This window comes from Apodemus sylvaticus, chromosome 4, assembly GCF_947179515.1.
Source record: "Apodemus sylvaticus chromosome 4, mApoSyl1.1, whole genome shotgun sequence".
Lineage (NCBI taxonomy): Eukaryota > Metazoa > Chordata > Mammalia > Rodentia > Muridae > Apodemus > Apodemus sylvaticus.
The window spans coordinates 132,455,172-132,475,777 of record NC_067475.1 but is presented as its reverse complement, the minus strand read 5'-3'; the positions used below and the strand labels follow the sequence as shown (position 1 = coordinate 132,475,777).

Genomic DNA, 20,606 nt, shown 5'->3' with positions numbered 1-20,606 from the left:
TTCCTTGGTTATCTCCCTGTGCTCTCAGTGTTTCACATGAAAAGCATAAAAACACATTTTCTCTTCTTTTTCAGAAGTGTGTTACAGAAGAGTGTTTCTTCTTTGAACGTCTGGAATCTAATAACTACAATACTTACCGGTCACGGAAATACTCCAGTTGGTATGTGGCACTGAAACGAACTGGGCAGTACAAACTCGGATCCAAAACGGGACCTGGACAGAAGGCCATACTCTTTCTTCCGATGTCTGCTAAGAGCTGACTCACTTTAGACACTGTCACTGAGACACTGTCACTGAAAAGAAGAATGTATACAGCTGAGTTTGGATGCCTTTTATGTAATAGTAAGACACTTAACCATTACCTCAGTAAAGAAAAACAACAAATTTTGGAAAATATTTAGACTTCTCCATTTTATATAGCTTTGGTTGTGACCCAGTGAGAATTAGAGCTATGATCTTGTTCACATATTTCCTTTAAATTGAAAAGAGGATTTAAAACTATGTACATTTATGAATTTCCACCATGAATATCATGTATGTGGGAAAACTGGTGCCAGGTTGAAAGCTGGCATTCAGTCTGTCCCCGTTGCAGCCCTGTAACTCTCTGGCAGTTCCCTGTGATAGAGTTTGTAGAACAGGCCTGTGTGCACGGCAGGGAATTCCTCCATGCTGAGGTCAATTTTGTCAAACCCTTCCCTGTGTCCGTACAGCAGAAGCCTTGCCATCCTGCTGGTGATAGGCGTCGTGTGTTTAGTCCGGGCCAGGTATTCTAGATCAATCCATTCACACTTCAAGCATTCCTGCTGGCAGAAGTTGATGGTGAAGGAAAGTGGCTGCAGGCGGCAGACCAGGTACATGTCTGACATCCCGAAGGCCCCAGGGCTCCTGTGTTGCTGCCGGATGCCCAACAGGGACCTGAATTCTGACCTGACACCAGTCTCTTCAAAAACCTCCCGGACTGCTGTGTCTCCTATGTGACAAAGAGAGAGACAAACATAAAGATCTCATCCTTAGAGATGCCATCAAAGATTTTCAGTTAAAATCTGCAAGTTCAAAAGCAAAACTTTGTCTTCAAACTGCTTTCTGGACGTTGTGAAATGCACTTTGTATTTAAGACACCGAGAGTCTCTTTGGAGGCTTATACACGTGTATATTGGAAGTCACATCTTCTTAATCTCTCTCTGTTCTATTTCCCAAAGGCAAGATCACATTTGCAAACAAAGCTGCAGTTAATATGCTGATAAATCCTTCACTATTGTCCTGTCCTGAGCGTCCATCAAACGGCCTGAGTTTGTGGATGTCTGAATTGTTACAGAAGTCTGTAGTGCTGAACATACTTGAGTGAACTGTGAAATGACTCTGACTTCTTTGGGATCTCAAGCCCACTGCCCCCAGGGCAAGGTCCTTTGCCCCTGTTCTGGCTGCCAGTCGACCCCAGCCTGATATAGAAACTGTGTTTCTTTGAAATCAGATTGTATAGAACTTGGGATTCATCCATCAACACCAAAATGCAATAGCTTTCTCATCAGATATCCTCACAAGGTTTGAAACACATAGCAATTTTATAATATACCAAGGGTTTTCATATGTTATGAATATTTTAATTAAATACAAGTTTCCATGGCAGGACATTTATGTCCAATTTTTCTAGACACCTACAAAGGCTGCACCAACAGACTTCCCCAGTTCTGATGCTCTATAGCTACCTGCCTTGGATGCATTTCTGGTAGTGTTCAGAATTGCTGTTGTTCATTTAAATACCTTCTAATGCCTCTCTGGATGTTTGTTAGACAGCACATGCATCTGTCCTACTGATTCAATGAAGAGCTATTAGAAGCACATAGTTCCTGTGCACTCAAACCACACACTGTCTTTCCTGCCCACTGGACGCATTCCAGCCCCCTAAGGCATGCTCCTGGTCCTAAGAAACAGTTCTGGAAAGGATAACAGGAAGAGTAATTTAGTCTAACACATAAGACATCTACCTGCTGCTCTTTAACTGTATGCTGACGTTCCCTGTGACTGAGATCTGTCCATAGGTTAAGCGCGGCCAAGCTACATTCCAAGACTGAAAGCGCCAAGACAGGCATGCGTCTCAGCGTGGGGAATGCCTGCCTCACAGGGGCTTAGTGCTGTTCCCAGTACCAGCCACAGAATGAGGGAGGGGATGGAGGCATCAAAGAACACTCTAAGCTCACAAAGTTTCTCTAGTAAGGAAACAGATTTTATCTAGCATATAATACATTATTACTAAAAATTTATTACTAAAAATTGTGGCACTAGCCTTAAATGTTTATATAGTGGCTTCTAAGTCTTGTTTAAATATATACTTATATTCTTTAAAGCTTCTAGAAAATAACCTTGGGGATCCTGCTCATTTCTTAGTGTCACTAATCTGATCAGCTGTATGTAAGTTACAGAACAGGACAGGGCAAATGAGAGAATGGGTGTCGTGCTTAACAGTCTCTGTGGCACTATGGTGGTGACAGGTGTTTGGGAAGTCTGAAGAGTTTAACATGAATCAGCACATCCCCTACTAGCTGAAACCAGAAAATGCAAGCCAATGATTCTGCATCTGAGATGTGGAATAGTCTCCCCTTTTACCTCAAAATGGGTTTCTCCCTCAGTTTCAACATGCATTGAAGTTTACCATGATACACTGTTATTCTTTTAGAATTATCTTAATAGACTTTAAACTCAGCTGAAATAATAATTACTGTGTAGGAAGAATCTAGAAGCTCAGTTTTGCTGGTGAAGAGGAATGCTTGAGTGTCAGACTGGACTGGCGTTCTGAGGTTTCTGTTGGAAGTGTAGTGAGAGGACAGCATGAGCTGGAAGGGTGAGGGAACCCTTCAGCATGTGGGCTCCACGAGCTCCCTCTAGTGCTGGTGAGCATCTCTGGCTGGTGAATCAGGACAGGTTTTCACCCCCAGCAATGACATATTTTAAGAAGGTCTTTTGTTCCTTTGAACCGTTCAGACACTTTTAGACTCAAGCCTTAAGGACTTCAATTTGTTTTGCATTTTCCCAACTTAATTTCTTAAAAACACTTTGCATATCAATGTTTCATCTATCTAGCACTATCAGAGAATGAAAGATTCCAAATAAATGAGTTTCCAAATTAACTACTGTATTTATTTACAGGAATTTTGCAACAGCCTAGTTAACAGCCAATAAATGTAGAATTGTTCAGGATAGCGACATTCCAAAAGTGCATTTCATGCTTTCTTAAACAAAGGTTTTGATAATATAATTTCCATATGCTCTAGACAATCACAGTATTTTTTATTTTGTACTTTGCTGTCAGACTGTGCTGTAGAAGCAGGCTAGGGAAGGGCAAGCCTAGGAAAGTAGTAAGTGTCAGCTTCTGCTTTTGTTTTTAGTTCAGATGGGTGAGCTACTTTCATAACCACAGGTACTTTAAGAAAACTAGTAGTACACTTAAAATTATCTAGGCTTAAAGGAATGATTCTGGAATTAAGAATCTTAAACCTGAACTTATTCATATTTAACTTGACAATATGTTTCCCCCATTTATATCTAAGTCTGTCTGAAATTCTTAGGATCTGCTAAAGCTCAAGTGGGGAGAACCCTCACCTTAATTCATTTGAAAAGGCACGCGGGGCTGCAGTGGCTTCCGCCAGAGTGGAAGGTGAGAAGACCAGGCTTGAGTTACCTCATTCACTTGCTCTCAATACCACATAGGCATGGTGGTATCGAGAGATGGAGAAAATGAAGACGGTGGCTTTAGGGGAAAAATGGCCCTTGCTCTCAGTGTTCGGTGCCCCTACAGAATACAGCTATGTTTGCACACAGCACGGTCTAAGTGCCACAGGGTCTTGATACACCTTCCTTCTGCCGTGGTGAGCAGGCATGCACCATCACACCCAGGTCCTCAGAGCACGCTGTCAACAGACTACCCACCAGGGAACTAAGAAATGGGTCAGTGAGAACCTAACGCCAAGGCTTGTTTTACGTCTCTGACCGTCATTAATGTTGCTCATGGGCTGCTAGGAGCTGGACTTGTAAATACATACAGGGCATTTTGATCTGTACAACATTTAAAAGTCAGATCTCATGAACATATATTCAAACGTGTAAACGCAGGAGACTGCTCTAACACGGTGGCTGGTTAAGAAGAAACAAGGATGTGTATATTACAGAGAGGCCTTTGAGAAACAATAATGGTATCTAATGTATTATGTATAGACAAGGATGACGTTGAATTTGAGCTAATGGTTTAAGGAACAGCATGATTCTATACTTTGCAGATCAGTGACTAAGTGCAGAATTTATCTTAGCTCCCTATAAGCTGATCTGGGGGAAGGGGGAGGCATGTTATTTCCCACTTAAGACTTTCTCACAGGTAATTTATTATGTTTTAGGTTATTCATAATAAGTAGCTGGAAAAATCTTCAAAGGAGAATTATATCACTATTTCCTTATAGTTGATTTTATTGCACTTCAAGACTTATCTAGAAATTATTATTCACCAATTTGTGATAAAATGGTCAAGAATTCAAAATTTAATAATTGTAGCCATATTTGAAAAATCTTTATAATTAACTTTACTGATGAGCATCTCAAGTTTCTCCCTTTCAGGTGATCTCAGAGCACCATTGGAAAGGGGCCCCCCATAAGTATCAACTATACAAGCGAAATGAGTGAGTTAGAAAGTTCTTGCTAACTTTGTATTGCTCTGAAGAAATCTGTCTGATTTTTTTCTAACTCAGTGTGGACCAATTACAAACTTCAAATTCTTATTCTTAGCTACAGAGCAGGGGGTAAACATGAGTTTTCTAAGCATTTTCAAGTTTATCAGAAGTATGTAAATACACACCAATATCTTCTCCCGGCTCTGACAGGCCTCCCGGAAACTTCCACATGTTTTTCAACTGCAGTGCAAAATAAAAAAAAAAAACAAAAACAAAAAACAAAACAAAACAAAAGTCCATCATGTCATAACTTCCTCTCTTCCACGCCCCTCTCCTACCTCGTCAGCTCAGTTGGTCAAGGAAGTAAAATCTTGCTTTTATTACGTTTACCCTACACCCCAGCCCAGCTCTCTTACTACTCCATGTTTTCTCTTTCCCGTGTTTTCTCTTTCGAGGGAGATGGTGACTGATGAAGTCTTTTCCTCTTATTCTTCAGGAAGTAGACGTGGTGTTATTTAGCTAATGTGATGCAACTTGTCTTAATGAACCTTTGGAGGGAGATATCTATTCAGTTGTGTACTTCACAGAACTTGGCTGCTAGTTAACTACGAACAGATAGGATCTTACAGATGCTGCTATGAGTAAGAAGAGTGCAGATGCAATGTAACCGCCGAGGTACGCTACTCTAGAGTTTTACATGCATTTACTGTATTTTGTTTCTAATCACAGATATTACTCAAGATTTCTCTGTGTTTATTGTTTTATGTAAAATGTAATTGCTTTTTATGGGTAGTGTGAATAAAGTTATTTTGGTTCTTGGCTATTGTTTCTTTGTGTTTTCTCATCCATCCATCCATCCTTCTTTCCTTCCTCTCTTCCTTCCTTCCTTTTTGTGGCAGGATGTTAAAGAGGCAAACCTGATCCTTGGAAGAAATGAGATTAGATTAAAATAATTATGAGCGGGCACAGGACAGTTTTCTCATGGCTGTCATGATGGACTCCTTGTAGAATTCTGCATATAGTATGTGCTCATCATTCTATAAACCTCAAGAATGAGAAGTGACCTCATGAGCCAGCAGATTTCATATCCCTCATTCAGAGAGCCACTGTGGCCCTTGCACTGTGTGCTGTGACCCTCTGGATTCCTGGAAGCAGGCTTCTGAGAGCGTGCGTCACCTCGAAGCTATGTGGTCTCAGAGGCCAGTGGCAGGGTCCCTGCTTTCCATACACCGCTGACCACTGGGCACAAATGCAGGCTTTCCACCTCTGTGTCCAACTCAGGTTTGACTTTAACCTGTAAGGCATATTGTGCCTTACTCTATTAGTGTAGAAATCTGCCTCATCTGCAGAGACAGGTTGTCTTTTGAGTTACACTTTAAAGTGGTTCTGGAAGCTCTGTTTCTATGGAGACTGGTAAGACATTAGACACTACAACTATAAACTCTACTGGTAATAAACAATGAACGATATAACAGGGCACTTGAGAACCTGGTATTATTATAACATTAAGCGGGGGCTGGAGAGATGGCACAGTGGTTAAGAGCACTAACTACTCTCCTGAAGGTCCTGAGTTCAAATCCCAGTAACTACATGGTGGCTCACAACCATTCATAATGAGATCTAACGCCCTCTTCTGGTGTCTGAAGACAGATACAGTGTACTTATAATAATAAATAAATCTTTGGGCTGGAGCGAGCAGGGGTTGAGAGAGCAAGGTTAATCGGAGGGAGCAGTCCGATCAGAGTGCGAGGGGTTGACCCGAGTGAGCAGAGGTCCTAAATTCAATTCCCAGCAACCACGTGAAGGTTCACAACCATCTGCACAGCTACAGTTTATTCATATACATAAAATAACACACACACATACACTCATGCACATAAATAAAAATTTTAAATTTAAGGAATAGAGTGATAAACCAGGAAATTAGAATTGACTGTGTGAAGGCACAGAGCCCAGCCAGTGGCTGCTGTCACTATCATCAGCCATTTCTCCAGTACCTAACCCGCCTCACTTCTCCTGCCCTCCCCTTCTCCCTTCCCTCTTCCCCTCCTCCCTCCTTTCTTAACCTGGTAGGTTCCTACTTACTCTTCTAGACTGAATTTGAAATGTCACTTCCTCTGAGGCATCTCTGGAGGCTCTCAGGGCAGAGTTAACTCAGTATCCATTCTAGCACAGTCCAGAGACTGTGCTGCAGGCCTGCTGGGGTAACGCGTTTTCAGTCTCTGTTCTCTCTGGACTGGGAGCAAAGCTCCTGGGAACACTAAGAGTCCTCACTGATTGGACGCTACCTCAATAATGTGTCTTCCCAACTCAGCACTCCCGACTGCAGCGCTCTACACCATGCATTGAGCACAGCACCGAGGATCACGCTCACAGGCTCGGGTCTGTATCTCAGCTTTATTTAGATAAGTATCTAGGTTTCCCATAACTGCTGAGAAGTAACTACTGAAGTGCCTTGCTGTGTCCCCTTAGCTGTATCAACATGTCTACATTTTATGTTTCTCTAGAGAGAACACCTTGGAAAGCAACCTTTCAGGCAGAAACAACTTACTTTATTTCGATCTTGTACAACCAGTACTTTCTTGGTACTAACATCAAATACAGCACCTTTTGAGGGGGAAAATTAATTGCAAAATATTAATTTCATTTACCTACTAACTGGTGGTCACCCATTAAAATCCGTTATTTGAAGGCCTGGTTTAGATACCTCAGCCACAAAGACTGTAAAACATCTCCTGCAAGGAGGTGATTGCTCAACTGACTAGTGTTCTGTCTCCTCCCTCCTTCCCTCTTTCCTTTCCTCCCACCCACCCACCCACTTCCCCCCCTCATTCCCTCTTTCCTTTCCTCCCACCCACCCACCCACCTCCCTCCCTTCCAACAATCTGGAATGCGTATGTTAAATTTATACAATAATCACCTGCATGGCTGTCTATGTCTCATGACACAGATGGAGATCTTTTTTTACCCTTTAGTAACATTTCTTTGGAGATTACACAGCTGAGAGTGCTTGCTGCAGCTGTCTAAAGACACTGACTACTGAGAACTTAGAACCATCTCTTTGTCACAGGTTGAGAAGTTAAGAAGTCCAGGATCAAAGTGCCAACATACAGATGTCTTGGAAGAGCGACTTCTCAAAGAGAACAGTCCACGCAGGCCTAAGGCTGGGCCTCTTAAAACACGGATAACAAGACCCCAATGCCTATTAAAGCTTTGCCCACAGGACCGAGCCACCTGTGCAGGCCGCACCCATTATTGCCGTCACCCCAGGGATTAGGCTTCTGCCGTGATTCAAGCATTCCCACTGCAGTGCTTAAAGGTCTAAGACTTTCTGTTCTAATTCTTACTTCTTGAAGCACAGAATAGATTTCGGGTCCCTGCTTCCTGGCTGTTCAGATCCCAGCTGTCTCAGCACCCATGAGGGCCTGTCTGAAGCCAGTCGCATTTCCTTACTGTGTGTGCATCCACCCTAGAGCACACGCATGCACTTGGAAGGCTTTGGTTTTGTATGTATGCCTAAAGCTCCAACCCAGCGCTTCCATCCACTCATCCATCATACACGCTGCCCAGTGCACCGTGGACTCTGCTGGATGGCAGGACCCAAACCACTTCCCCTTCTCTCTTTTTACTATTTAGATTTCCCTCTCTTTATCTTATTATGGGTGGTTTGCCTACAGAATGCTGTACTATGTGCATGCTGTGCCTCTGGCCAGAGGGGGTGGCAGGCCCGCTGGGGCTGGAGTTACAGATGGTTGTTGAGTCATGTGGGTGCTGAGAATCAAACTCTGGTCCTCTGGAGGAATACCAGGAGCTTGTGACTGCTGAACCATCTTTATAGCCCCCCCTTTTATTTAGTATTTTTTGGGGGCAATCCTGGGTCAAAAACATAAAACACTGTAACGATTTGTACTAGAATCCTTGAAATGGGCTAATTTTAACATATCCTTATGGGAAGGCATTTTCTATATATTTGTCCGTCCTTTTATTATTGCTTCTTGAGTCTTTCTAGGAAACATACAGAAGTCCTTTATGCATTAGCTGAGCTCCTAGTATGTATAAGGTATCTTACCAGGTGCTGGGAACACAGTGGTAAACACAACACAACTTCCTGCTGTGTGTGGAGCAGAGGCAAATGAAAGCTAAGTTATTCAGGACAGAAAGTGGGGAAAATGACCACAAACAAAGATCCATGGGGAAAGAGAGCGTGCTTGCAGTCTAGGGGCCAGAGTGGCGCTCGAAGGTTAAGAACCTACACTGTTCTGGCAGGGGACCCAAGTTCAGCCCCCAGCACTCCCTTCGGGTGGCTCACAATGGCCTGTGACTCCCGCTCGCAGATCTGAAGCTCCTTCCTAGTCTCCATGGGTACTCGGACCCCTCCCTCCCACACACACATTAAAAAATAAAATATATTTTAAAAATTCAAACACTAAAAAGTAACTAAAATGAAAACACTGCACCTGGTACTTTCCTCTCGAGGCTGGAAAGGAGACCAGTGAGTGTATCCACTCCAGTGAGGGAAGTAGCATAAGACGTAAATCCAACTGGACTTTCCAAGAGACAGAATGCCAAGAAACCTCCTTTTAGACGTGAAGACTAGCGATTATCCAATGTCTCTTTTCTTTCCTGTATTCACCAACAGCATAAACGCAGAGTGAAAAGATATTAAGCACAATTGGAGCGACCCCTGCTGGCCACAGCATAAAGCTGAACCAAGACAAGATTGGCGTTAAACACAAGTTCTGAAAGCATATTAGGCACGCTGTGTCTCCTGTGCAGTTGTAGCTCAGGTGTCGGTCACGTGGTCACATGGGTGTCATAAAAAGTGACTGAGTCCACACAGCCATCAGAGGGAGATCTGGGCTTCATTCCAAATGGGCACTCTCATAAACAGCACTGCTCCATCAAGACATAGCAACGGCTCCCTACTGAAAGATGTCATCATCCGTCCGTCCGTCCGTCCATTCTCCGTACACCCACTAGTCCATCTGTCCACAGCATACTCGTTTCCTGCTTTGTACTTGCTCTGTCTTTACCCTGAGCAGACATGGTGAAGAACACACAAAATGGCTGGCTTCACGGGCTCTGCATATTGTTGGGGAGAGTAAGTACATGTATAGCTTTGGGTTGCACTGGGTGTCTTAGTCAGGGTTTCTATTCCTGTACAACATCATGACCAAAAAGCAAGTTCGGGAGAAAGGGTTTATTCAGCTTACACTTCTGCATTGCTGTTCATCACTAAAGGAAGTCAGGACTGGAACTCAACAAGTCAGGAAGCAGGAGCTGATGCAGAGGCCATGGAGGGATGTTCCTTATTGGCTTGCTTCCCCTGGCTTGCTCAGCCTGCTCTCTTATAGAACCCAAGAGCACCAGCCCAGGGATGGTACCACCCACAAGGGGCCCTCCCCCCTTGATCACTAATTGAGAAAATGCCCCACAGATGGATCACATGGGGGCTCTTCCCAACTGAAGCTCCTTTCTCTGTGATAACTCCAGTCTGTGTCACACAAAACCAGCCAGTACACTGGGTGACATTTAAAAAAATCTGGATAGAGTCATGGACTGGTGGGACTGACATGAGGGAGGTCTCTATCTTAGACAGTAGGTTTGGGAGGTTTTCAGACGTCAGTAAAATGCTTCCCAGGCAAGCATGGGGAGCCGAGTTCAGATCCCTGGCAGCCAGGTACAGTGAGGTGCACAGGTGCATCTGTAGACAGATGCAGTGTTAGGAGGTGGATGGGGCCTGAGGAACGTCCCGAGGTCGTCCTCTGGTACCCACCTTGCACACACAGGCACAAAATGGTTTTGCACGACTTCCCAATGATGCATTAGGCCATCATCAAATGATTGGGTAGAATCTTCCGAGGTAGAGCCCTTAGAAAGTTTCTGAGTGTCTGTTTGCTGCAGGGCAGGAAGGCTCCAGATAGATATTACCGGACATCCTCCCGCCCCAGCTCCTTTACATCACTGTAGGTAAGCAGGCAATACATGTAAAGCCATGTGTAAATTATTTAGAAACAAAGAAACAAATTACTAGGTAATAATTAATCTGCATTGTTCATTTATTTATTAAAGGATTCATTACTATTTTAGTTTTTTTTTACTCCCCTTAGAAATCCAAGGATTTCCTGTGAACAGCAGTAGCAACTTAGCAGAGAACTTAGTAATCAGAACTGTAGGAACAGAAGTAGCCATTCATTGTAGAAAACCCTCTAGGAGATTTTGATGCCCTTGGCCATGAGAATTTCCTGTTACTGAAGCTAAATGTTCAAGGCTCTACCAGTTTCACTGTTCTATCTTAAATCGCTACCACTTGATACATTAACCACGTAAAGTCTTAGGAAGTGATAGTTGAATAAGCATATGGTTAGTTTGCCTTGCTTCAAGTTCAACCTAAAAGTTTTCCTAAACAATGTTAAAATTTAGTACATATTTAGGCTGAAACAGCCATGAACTTTATCAGAAGCAAAATGGGGTTCCTTGTGCCAATCCTAAGAAAAGGAAATAAAGCTGGGAGGTTATGAAGGGCAAGTTCTTAACATGAACACCCGACAATAACTAGCGCTCAGGACTGCTGGGGCCACAGCTGGCTGCAGCTAGGACATGCTGTACTGCACGAGGACACGCCCAACCTTTGACCAACACCGCTATGCTCCTTAACGGCTGGGCCTGCAGATTATTTGTTGAAGTCCTGGAATATTCTCAATTTTATCGTTTGAAACTTATTCTTGCCTTCTTGAACATGCTCCAGGTTGACTGTGGCACACATGTCTGACTTGAAATTCAAATCATCATACCCTCTCCCCACCAAAAAAGTTACTTTCTGTAGAATTTCATGTTTATAGGGTTTAGAGGGTGACCTGTGCGTTAAGGAGTGTGATTTATTTCCTTATCCCAATTCAGTGCCACTACTGAGAATGGGAACTCAGACATGTGTGTGAAGCATGTGAAGTGTGGCCTCTGGGAAGCCGCTACTCCACTTGTTTTCTATGCCGCCCTGTAACTCTCGGGCCAGACACCCTTTCTTTTCTGAAAAGCACGATGCCACAGTTGCACAGTGAACAGTCACACGGTGCTCACTGACAGATTAGCAGCCCAGCTTCAAGGAGACATAGCAAACCTGGAAAAAGGTAGTTCCTGGGGATATGAGTCTGAAACTGACCTGCAACCCCCACTTGGTGTGTGGCATACCCCGGGAGCCTGCTGGGTCCTTCTCCCAGCCACAGAGTCAGCGTTGAGGAATGCGGTTCTGCATGGTGGATGCAGAAGCCCAGGGAAGCGGCAGGGGCGATGAAGTGGCTCTGCAGGATGGGGATGTGTAGCCACACGGCTATCCTTCCTTCTGTCCGCCACTGCTGAACGGCGGCTGCAACGCAGAGGGAGAAGGTACAGTCTGTAAAGCTTTGGCAGGAGATGAATGGTCCCCACGTCTCTGCATTGCTATAGCCCAGTCGTTTGTGTGATTCTCCACCCATTGCAAGGCTGGTGTTTATAACCAAACCACGCACATACAGGCCCGGCACACAACAGGCGCTCAGCCACTGTGGAATGGACAAAGATACTGGTTACCATGCCGTTTTGGTGCTTCCCTCTTTTTTCCAGAGCATAGGGTTCTCTACTGTGGAGTCAAGTTCCCAGCCCACCCCATTCCTCGTCATCAATGATGATGAAAGGCTTTTTTTGTAACTCTCACGGAAGAGTTCTGATGTTATTCTTGGTTTACAAACTGCAAGGTGGTTAAAGAATAGAAACAATAATAATAAAAAGCCAGAACTGTTACTAGCCTGAAGAGAGGAATTTTTTTTGTGATTTTTGCATTAACATGTCTACAACTTATATTGCGCCTTTTATAATACATATTAGGCAGCCTAACATTAAAACTCCTTCAATGAAAGTGGATTCCTCAGTAGCAGAGCTTCCCTTAAGCATCTTACATGCTAGTCAGACGACTTCTACTCTACACACTTATTTACATTATTTAAAGGAATTTTTCCTTTACCCCTCTAGTAATGTGACTTTCCCTCCCTTCCTCGTGTCCACAGTTTGTATGATCTCCTAGAAGCCCAAACTCTTCAACAGTCTTTCCTGACTAGTGCTCATGTGCTATTATCTGAGCTTAAGACCACATGAAGTCTGGGTGACTTATTAGAACATATCACGTATCACCAGACGGCATCTACTGACTAGTTTTCTATTCCTAGTTAAGATGTCATGAATTTGCAATTCTCCCCCTAGAAGCGGGGCTATTTCACGGACAGGGCAAACTGCGATTCCAGGCATGGTAATTACCTCTGCAATCCTGGAAGCAAGGCGGGAGGGTCATGAGTTTGTAGCCAGCTTGAGCTATCTATAACATTTACCTATGTCAAAACCCCTCTGCCAAGGAAGTATTCTACGTAGGGCTAAGTATACTGCAATCCTAATATCTGAGCTGTGTCAAAACAGTAGTAAAGAAATAGTGACCTCCATGTTCAAATGAGCTTTAACATCCATTACTAACTCATCACAAACAACATCTGATCTCCTTGAAGCGACATCTAACCAGGCCCTTTTTTTCTGATTAGCTCCTCTTTACAGGCGCTGCCAACTAGTTTGGTTTGATTCCATCACAACAGAACTATCGGAAGCCCACAGAGCAGTGTGAAGAAGGCGAGAACCAGACCCAGGGGGAGGTACCCCTTGTCTCTGGGCCTCGGCACCATCATCTTTCAACTGGGATGAGCTTGTACTTTCCAGTTACGGAGATGAAATACATTCTGCTTTGTTAGATTCTTAAAACAATGTCTAGTGCCTGATAATGACAGCGAAATGTTTTATTAAAGGGGTTCAATTCAGGGTGTCTCTGATCACACTTATCCAGTATCTGGAGCGGCCTGGCATTAATCACCTAAGAAGTCTTTTCAGTGGTCATTTGATTTCAATCGTGGACTTGAACCCTGGCCAAGTTTCCAGATCCAATACTTTCTGGAGTGGTGCTTAGACTATCATAGGCCACTGGGACACCCTGTCTATGTACGACAAACACTTGTGCACATTACCTGGGGATGAATTGATCTGATTCTCCTACTGGCCATATTGTTGAAGTCTAAACATTTACAAGCAGGAGAGATGATGTGAAATAGATTGGTCTCAAGGTTAAACAGCATTAGAGACGCTAATTTGTTGTTCACAGAATAAAGATCGTTTGTGGTTTCTTGGTTATGTGAAAGGATCTTTTCCAGTGCTAAATTTCCATGCTATGCCTTCAGTTTGAAAAACAGGCTGCTCTAACAAATCTGACACCTATCTTTAAGTGAGGACTCTTTCACGAAAGCGTCCTTTCAGATAACTGGGCTCACAGTTCAAAGCCAGTGATGGGTTCCTACTGAAAACTGCAAAGCTCTGTAGGTAGAAACCAGCACTGGCACCCGTCCCGATGATCAGGAGACAGCTGTGCCTGGCAGAGCGCATGGCAGAATCGAAGTACCAGCAAAACTAAGGCCGCAAGGTAGCAAGCACAGTGAGGTTGTCAGTGTTTACTAAGAGTTACTAAGTGTGTGGCTGACACCGTGCTAGGCGCCGCGAATCCCGCGACAAACTCAAGGGCAAGTATCCAGGGTTTGGGCCCGGACCTGGCTGAGAGCACTTCCAGGTCACAGCGAGAGGACCACTGGGTGTCCTTCCAGCTCACACCATAGAGCCCACACGCTCCGCCCTGGTTTCCGGGGCCCGAGACCCGCACTTGCCCTGCAAGAGCCTCCGGAAGGCGGCGGCATCCAGTCCGTGCAGCGTGCGGTGCCGCGACAAGTGCACCGAGACGCCCCCAAATCTGTCCAGCTCGCCTTGCAGCTCTCCCCTGCAGGAGCCCGGGTTCTCCAGGCCGCCCGAGGCTGTGCGCCGCCCGGTCCAGAACCTGGCTCCCTCTGCGTCGAGCAGTGTGCAGAACCAGGAAGGAGTTCGCTTCGCCCACCACATTGCTGCACCTGGCCTTTCAGACTCTCGCCTAGTCCCAGTCCGCCCCTTCCCACCCCGCCCACATCGCCTGACGTAGCCTGGTCTCAGCCCGGCGCACGCCCCGCCCCTTCCCGCCCCGCCCCCATCGCCTGACGTAGCCTTGTCTCGGCCCCGGAGCACACCCCGCCCCTTCTCGCCTCCGCTCTCGTGACCCCGTGCAACCTCTCCTCTTTCCGGCGATCGCCCCGCCCCATCTCGTGGCGGACTATCTCAGGCGTCTTCCGGAACTCGCTCCGCCCCTTTTCGCTGGGAGGAGGGCTGACCGTAAACTCTCGTAAAGTGTCGCCATCCGCTAAGCTTGAGCTGGAAATTTCCATTTGACCGAGAGCTTAATGGACCTGACTGTCCTCGACGGGTCTGGGACGGAGAGGAGAAACTTTCGGATTTTTGTTGTTGTTGTTGTTGTTGTTACTTTAAGACCACCCACATTTGCTTCGGGAGTAGGCAAAGCAGCGGGACAACCGAAGCTCACTTTTTAAAGGTTCGTAATGTAAACGGCGGTTCCTACGCCCAGCTCGTCTTCCTTTACGAAACGGTGTCTTGCGAGACCCTCGCTAACCGCCTCAGCCTAGTGGGTTGCGCTCTGCGTGGAGCATTACGGCGTGCGCGCCGCGCCTGCTGACCTCTGACCCGGAAGTTTTATCCCCGTGCCGCGCACGTTGAGCCGGCTTTGGGCTGCTTTTCTCCGACAGCCTGCGGTCATGTCTTCCAAGAAGAACAGAAAGCGGCAGAAGGAGAGCGCGGAGGGCAACTCGCCCTCGCTCTCTGCTGCTTCGTCTCGCTCGGGGACCTCGACCCCTCTCGCCCAGCCGAACCTGGCGGCGCCGGGCATGCTGGTGGTGACCAACTTCCTTGAGAAAGGTGAGGAAAGCGCGGGCAGCGGGGCGGCTGAGGCGCCTGAGGGGAGCGCGGCGCGTGGAGGTGGGCGTGACACGGGAGCCCGCGGACCGCTGAGCCGCCGGGCCGGAGCCGCTCGGCCCTCGGGGCGAAGTGTTGGGGGTTTTCCTTTTACAGTTTACCCCTGCTTGCTTGCTTTGGGAGTTGTGGGGATTGAGCGCCCGGGGCCTTGCGGACGCCACGCCTGAGTAGCAACCGAGCTACGACCACACTCGGGGTGGCCATGGCTGCTTGGAGCTCTGCTGTCTAAGTCCGCGCTGCAGAAGCACGGCTCTCACCCAGAAGCCGCAGCTGGCGCCACAGCGCTGGGTTTTGTTTATTTACTGCCAAACAGCGCGGTGGCTTTCGGAGCAGCCGTGGTTGGCTCCTGCTGTTGACTAATTGCACGCTGGTGTTCGCAGTAAGGTGTCCCGCCACGCGCGTGGCTCGCGCACGTTTTCACAGAAGCCGTGACGAGTGAGTGCCTAGCGATGCCCAGTCCACGGCGCAGAAAAAGCTAACGGCGTCGCATCTGGGCTACGAGTTGGCAGAGGCCGTGTTTGAGGTCAGATTTATTTGACTCCAGAGCCATTGTCTCCGATGGGTTTCGTTGGCTTGGTGAATGGGCAGACTTCACGTCGGAAAAGTCATTCACTTGGTAAACCTTTTTGCTGTGTAGCTAAATACATACACATGTATGCTGTGTAGTGGGTCTGAGAAATGGAGCCCACTGACTAGGGACGTGGATTTTATGTCAGAAGGACTTTCAAGACTATCCTTAGCGTCAGCATAGTGTTTTTAATCTGCCATCGCAATCAGGATGCAGCTTGTTCTGTTCTGCAGAGTCAACCTCCTTTCTTCAAGTAGTTCCTTCCCATTGTCATTTACACGTGTCAATTCTCTAATGTCTTAAACCACTGGAAAAGTTCCAACCATGTCTTTCTGTCACCACCCTCTCTCTACACCTTTTAATTGTCTACTCTAATGGAGTGTTCTCTGCCTGTTTGTCAGTCACGTACCACAACTTGCATGCCTTCTTCTCTTGGTCTTTGCAATGGTCACAGATAGTCTCTGTTGTCAAATCAAGTGGATGCTTTTCATTACTTGCCTTTTGACTCTGTAACCTTTGGCATTGTTGATCTTGTCTTCCTCAAAACATCTTGCTACCTGTATTTTATTTTCCATTACACGGTCCTAGTTTTTCTCCATGTGCATTGGCAGTTATTTTCTCTGTAGGTTTATCCTTTTTCATCCGATTCTGAAATACTGAAGATTCTGAATTCTAAGTCTGATATCCTCTTTCTTCTCTAATATTCTTTAAGGCAAGCATATTCAAAGCTAAGTTTCCCATTTATATTCTCTTCGATTTTGATTTTATTTTTGTACAGCATTCTATTTCTGAGTGTTAAGTTGTGTTTTATATCACGATTTCTCAAACATTTTATGTAGCACGGTTAAAAATGTTCAGTAGGGCACAGATGAATACTTTCATAAGATAGTGTAATTAGGAAAAGTTTAAAAAGCAGAATAATGAAATGGTTCTGCTTTGTGTTCATAGACACAAACTTTTATCTGCGTGCAGTAAAAGTTTCTAAGTGATTTTTTTTATATTTAGCTTTCTTATGAGCTAGTAACAAGTAGTTTGTAGACTATATTTTGAATAGCACTGTCCATTACCTCTTCCCTTTAATTTTTCAGTCACTTTGGAATCACTCCCTAGGTCGTTGTCTTCTTCCAGTCATACAAGCTTTAGTCCTTACAAAATTCACAAACCTAGGGCCAGGCATAATACCACCCATTCTTACATCCGTGTTTGCTCCATTGCTGATCTTGTATGTCATCCAGATAGTCTGCATATTCCTTTTCATGCCATTCCTGCTGCTTCTCACAACTCAGACAACAACCTCCCACCTGAACTACTACAATGGCCTGTCTGTTTTCACTTTTGTTCTCTTACTCTTTTTCTTCTTTATAGTCAGGATGATCTTTTAAAATAAAAATTCTGTCATGGTTCTACTATTAATCCCTATGGCTCCCATTGCTGTCAGGGTTATGAGCAGTATCTTGATGCAGTACACTGCCATACATGGTTTCTGCCTTCCTTAAGCAGCCCTCTTAGTCTCTGAAGGCTGTGTCATTCTCCTCTCTATACTCAGCATTTCTGTATGTATTTTTTTTTCTGTTGAGAAATACAAAGTCTCTTCCTATTTAATTATTTCTTCATCTTCCTCTGTACCTGAGTGTAAGCGGCACACTTTTGAATAGCAGTTTCCAATTCTTCCAAATTAAGTCAGATCACACATAATAGGCTTTGCTAGGTCTCTCGGCATTCTATTATTGTATAATTATGATTTGTAACTATATAGTTACCCTCTACTGATTTAATAATTTATCCTGCTAGATTATAAAACTCCATGAGGTGGTAGAGCAGGGTAGATGGTTGTTTGAAATTGACTTTATGGGCTAGTGAAATGATTTAGTGGTAAAGATTCTAAGGACAAGAGTTCATACGTCACCCATGTAAAAAGCTAGGTGTGGAAGCTGGAGAGATAGCTCAGTGAGTAAAAGGACCTGTGTTTGAATCCCCAGCAGCCATGGAAAAAACTGAGTATGGCTGTATGTGTGTCTTGTAACCAAACAATTGGGACAGGAAAGGCCATTGGCCCAGATTAGCCAAAAGCTGTCAAACTTCTTTCTGATTGAATAAGAGACCTTGTCTCAACACACTAAACACAAAGCTGTTTGTTGTGTGGTGGTGCATACCTGTAATGCATGGGGAGACTGTCCTAGTTTTCTTTCCATTGCTGCAATAAAATACCTGAAAAAGCAGCTTAAGGGAGAATGGATTCATTATGGCCCATAATTCCAGGTTATAGTTCATCATCAAAGGAAGTCACAATGGCAGGAGCTTGAGAGAACTAGTCACATCACATTGACAGTCTGAGCAGAGAACAGTAAGTTCATGTATGTGTTCATTGCTTCCTTTTGAATGTAATGTGACCTGCTCTAGACTGCTGCTATGAATGACGACAAGTGACAACATGCATGGAGCCTGCATGGTATAAGGAAAGAATGGGCTCCTTACAGTGACCTGTTCCTGCCACTTACATGGGTGCAGACACTAAATGTGGAGTCCTAGAGGAATAAACACTGATAGAATTCTGTGGAGAGTTTAAGGTGATTTGAATCCTGTAAGCAGAGAACTGTATAATATATTGGGAAGCAAGGACTTGGATAGAAATTTGCACATGATCTTCATGAACAGGGAGATGTGGTGTTTTTAGGGAAGGTTTTGAGGTGGAAGCAAGCCTCTAGAGCCAAATAGATATGCCAGTTCTTAGTGGGAGTCTGTGAAACCTAGTAGCTGACTCAGCATCTTTTTGCAGAAAACACTGGGACCGTAGGAGATATAGTTAACTTTGTTGCTGTTTGTTTTTAATAGTGCTGAGGATAGAACACAGGCCTTAGCAATGCTAAAAGTAAGTCAGTACCCCAGGCACGGGGAAATTTTTGGTTTTTGGTTGTTAGTTTTGTGTGTGGGTTGTTTGTTTGTTTGTTTTTTTTTTTTCTAGGCAGTGTATCTCTGTGTAGCCTTGTCTGTCCTGGATCTTACTCTGTTGACCAGGCTGGCCTTGAACTCAAAGATCTGCCTGAGGGATGACACTATCATGCAGCTACAAATGTGTTGTTAGTGAACCAAGAGATTTTTTTTTTCCTTCTCTTTAAACTTTGTAGGTTATAGTTATACATTGCCAGTAAACATTCAAAGAGGTTTAGCTTCACCATAATTTGTTTTTAAAAACAAGTTTCTTCTGGTTATGATAAGTTCCTTGATACAGTTATATGACCATAGGATTTTCATTTACTCTTTTAAAAATGCCTTAATTTCAGTTATAAAATAGTATAAAATAAATTCTTTCTTTCTTTCTTTTTTTTATAGTAGATGGCAAAGTTCCTAAGACATTCCAGAATTCCCTTGTTCATCTTGGACTTAACACTATGAAGTCTGCAAACATATGCATAGGCCGGCCAGTGCTCCTTACCAGTTTGGATGGAAAGCAGGAGGTAAAGGTCCTTACTTACCCTTTTACTTTAGAAACATTTGAAATCATATTGGTCTTAACTTTTAATACAAGTAGGAGTCGGTGAACAGAATTTTTTAATTATATATGTTGTTTACTTTCTTTTTGTGAAGTCTGATTCAGGGGTCAAACTCATGTTATCAGGATTGTTAGCAAGTGTCTTCATCTGTTGAACCATCTTACTGACTCAGAAAAACCCCACAAAATAATTGTGTGTATTATTAAAGACAGTCATATGGGTGCTATGAGCTCAGCAGTTAAGAATGTGTACTGCTCTTCCAAAGGGTCTGAGCTCAGTTCCCAGCACCTACATACGTCAGGCAGTTCACACTTGCCTGTAACTCTAGCACATACCCTCTCACCACATATATGCATGTATACGTAATTAAGATAACACTGCTGTCATGTACTTAGTCATTCAAATACCAGAGAAAGAGTCTTTTTTTCTTCAAGAAGGTAGTGATGCATATCCCCTTCCCTTTGTATCTCTAGTCTGTTAAATATATTTCTCTGCAGAAATGTGATTTTGAGGTAAGAAGAGTACCTACCCTTTATATAAATATTTATTTTTCTCCTGGGTTTGACTATACTTCTTTCTTTGGATGTCATGTGGAATTTGAAGCTGAATTTGAAGTTTGTATGCATGTCTTCATACACCTATAGATACCTCAGATGTTTCTTAGGTCCCACCTTCCCTGCTCTTTGAGCTGGGGTCTGTTAGACACTCTTACAATGCAACAAGGATATGAAGTACCAGGTTACCTGCATTATAAGTTACCTTGCTTTTAATATTTTATCCTTTGCCTCTTACCTTACCATCTATTAATGACTTTGTCTGCTTTTAAAAATCTGCCTTCCCTCATTTCATTATGAGCTCTTTGTGACCTCTACAGAAGATATAATAGTTCATTACAAATAATTGGTGAACTTAACAGAGGATTTAATTTTATGGCTTTTTTGAACTGCAATTTATCCCATAACAGTTTGCATCAGATACTGTTTG

General features: G+C 44.2%; 3 protein-coding genes across 8 annotated transcripts in view; 2 read left to right on the top strand and 1 right to left on the bottom strand.

Annotated features, from left to right (window-relative positions):
- Positions 1–275, top strand: part of Fgf2 (fibroblast growth factor 2) — a 54,260-nt gene extending 53,985 nt beyond the window's left edge. Inside the window, exon 3 of the mRNA XM_052180605.1 lies at positions 75–275. Within this exon, the coding sequence (XP_052036565.1) occupies positions 75–260 (186 nt within the window). The 3' untranslated portion in view covers positions 261–275. The remainder of the gene's footprint in view (positions 1–74) is intronic.
- A 291-nt stretch (positions 276–566) lies between these two features.
- Positions 567–14,646, bottom strand: Nudt6 (nudix hydrolase 6). Of its 3 annotated transcripts, XM_052180602.1 has the most exons (5): positions 14,378–14,646; positions 11,815–12,018; positions 7,207–7,262; positions 4,841–4,895; positions 567–970 (listed from the first exon to the last, which is right to left on the bottom strand). In XM_052180602.1, the coding sequence occupies exons 1-5, from the start codon at positions 14,604–14,606 to the stop codon at positions 573–575; spliced, it is 942 nt and encodes a 313-aa protein (XP_052036562.1). In that variant the 5' UTR covers positions 14,607–14,646; the 3' UTR covers positions 567–572. The 3 variants fall into 3 exon arrangements, with proteins under 3 accessions (XP_052036562.1, XP_052036563.1, XP_052036564.1); XM_052180603.1 differs by lacking the exons at positions 4,841–4,895; positions 7,207–7,262; XM_052180604.1 differs by lacking the exons at positions 7,207–7,262; positions 14,378–14,646 and having other exon boundaries at positions 11,815–11,942.
- A 322-nt stretch (positions 14,647–14,968) lies between these two features.
- Positions 14,969–20,606, top strand: part of Spata5 (spermatogenesis associated 5) — a 164,771-nt gene continuing 159,133 nt past the window's right edge. Inside the window, exons 1-2 of one of the 4 annotated variants that reach the window (XM_052180599.1) lie at positions 14,969–15,506; positions 19,465–19,586. In XM_052180599.1, coding sequence (XP_052036559.1) covers positions 15,347–15,506; positions 19,465–19,586 — 282 coding nt within the window. In that variant the 5' untranslated portion in view covers positions 14,969–15,346. Of the gene's footprint in view, positions 15,507–15,682; positions 16,180–19,461; positions 19,587–20,606 lie in introns of those variants that run through there. The other 3 variants (XM_052180601.1, XM_052180598.1, XM_052180600.1) reach the window with 3 other exon arrangements.

Coding starts and splice junctions, on each gene's coding strand:
- Nudt6 (XM_052180602.1), bottom strand. CDS start 14,606: ATGTGGTGGGCGAAGCGAACTCCTTCCTGGTTCTGCACACTGCTCGAC. Junction 7,263..11,814: donor ACACCAAGTGGGGGTTGCAG/GTCAGTTTCAGA, acceptor CCCCCTCAAAAG/GTGCTGTATTTGATGTTAGT. Junction 971..4,840: donor AGAGCCGGGAGAAGATATTG/GTGTGTATTTAC, acceptor TTTGTCACATAG/GAGACACAGCAGTCCGGGAG.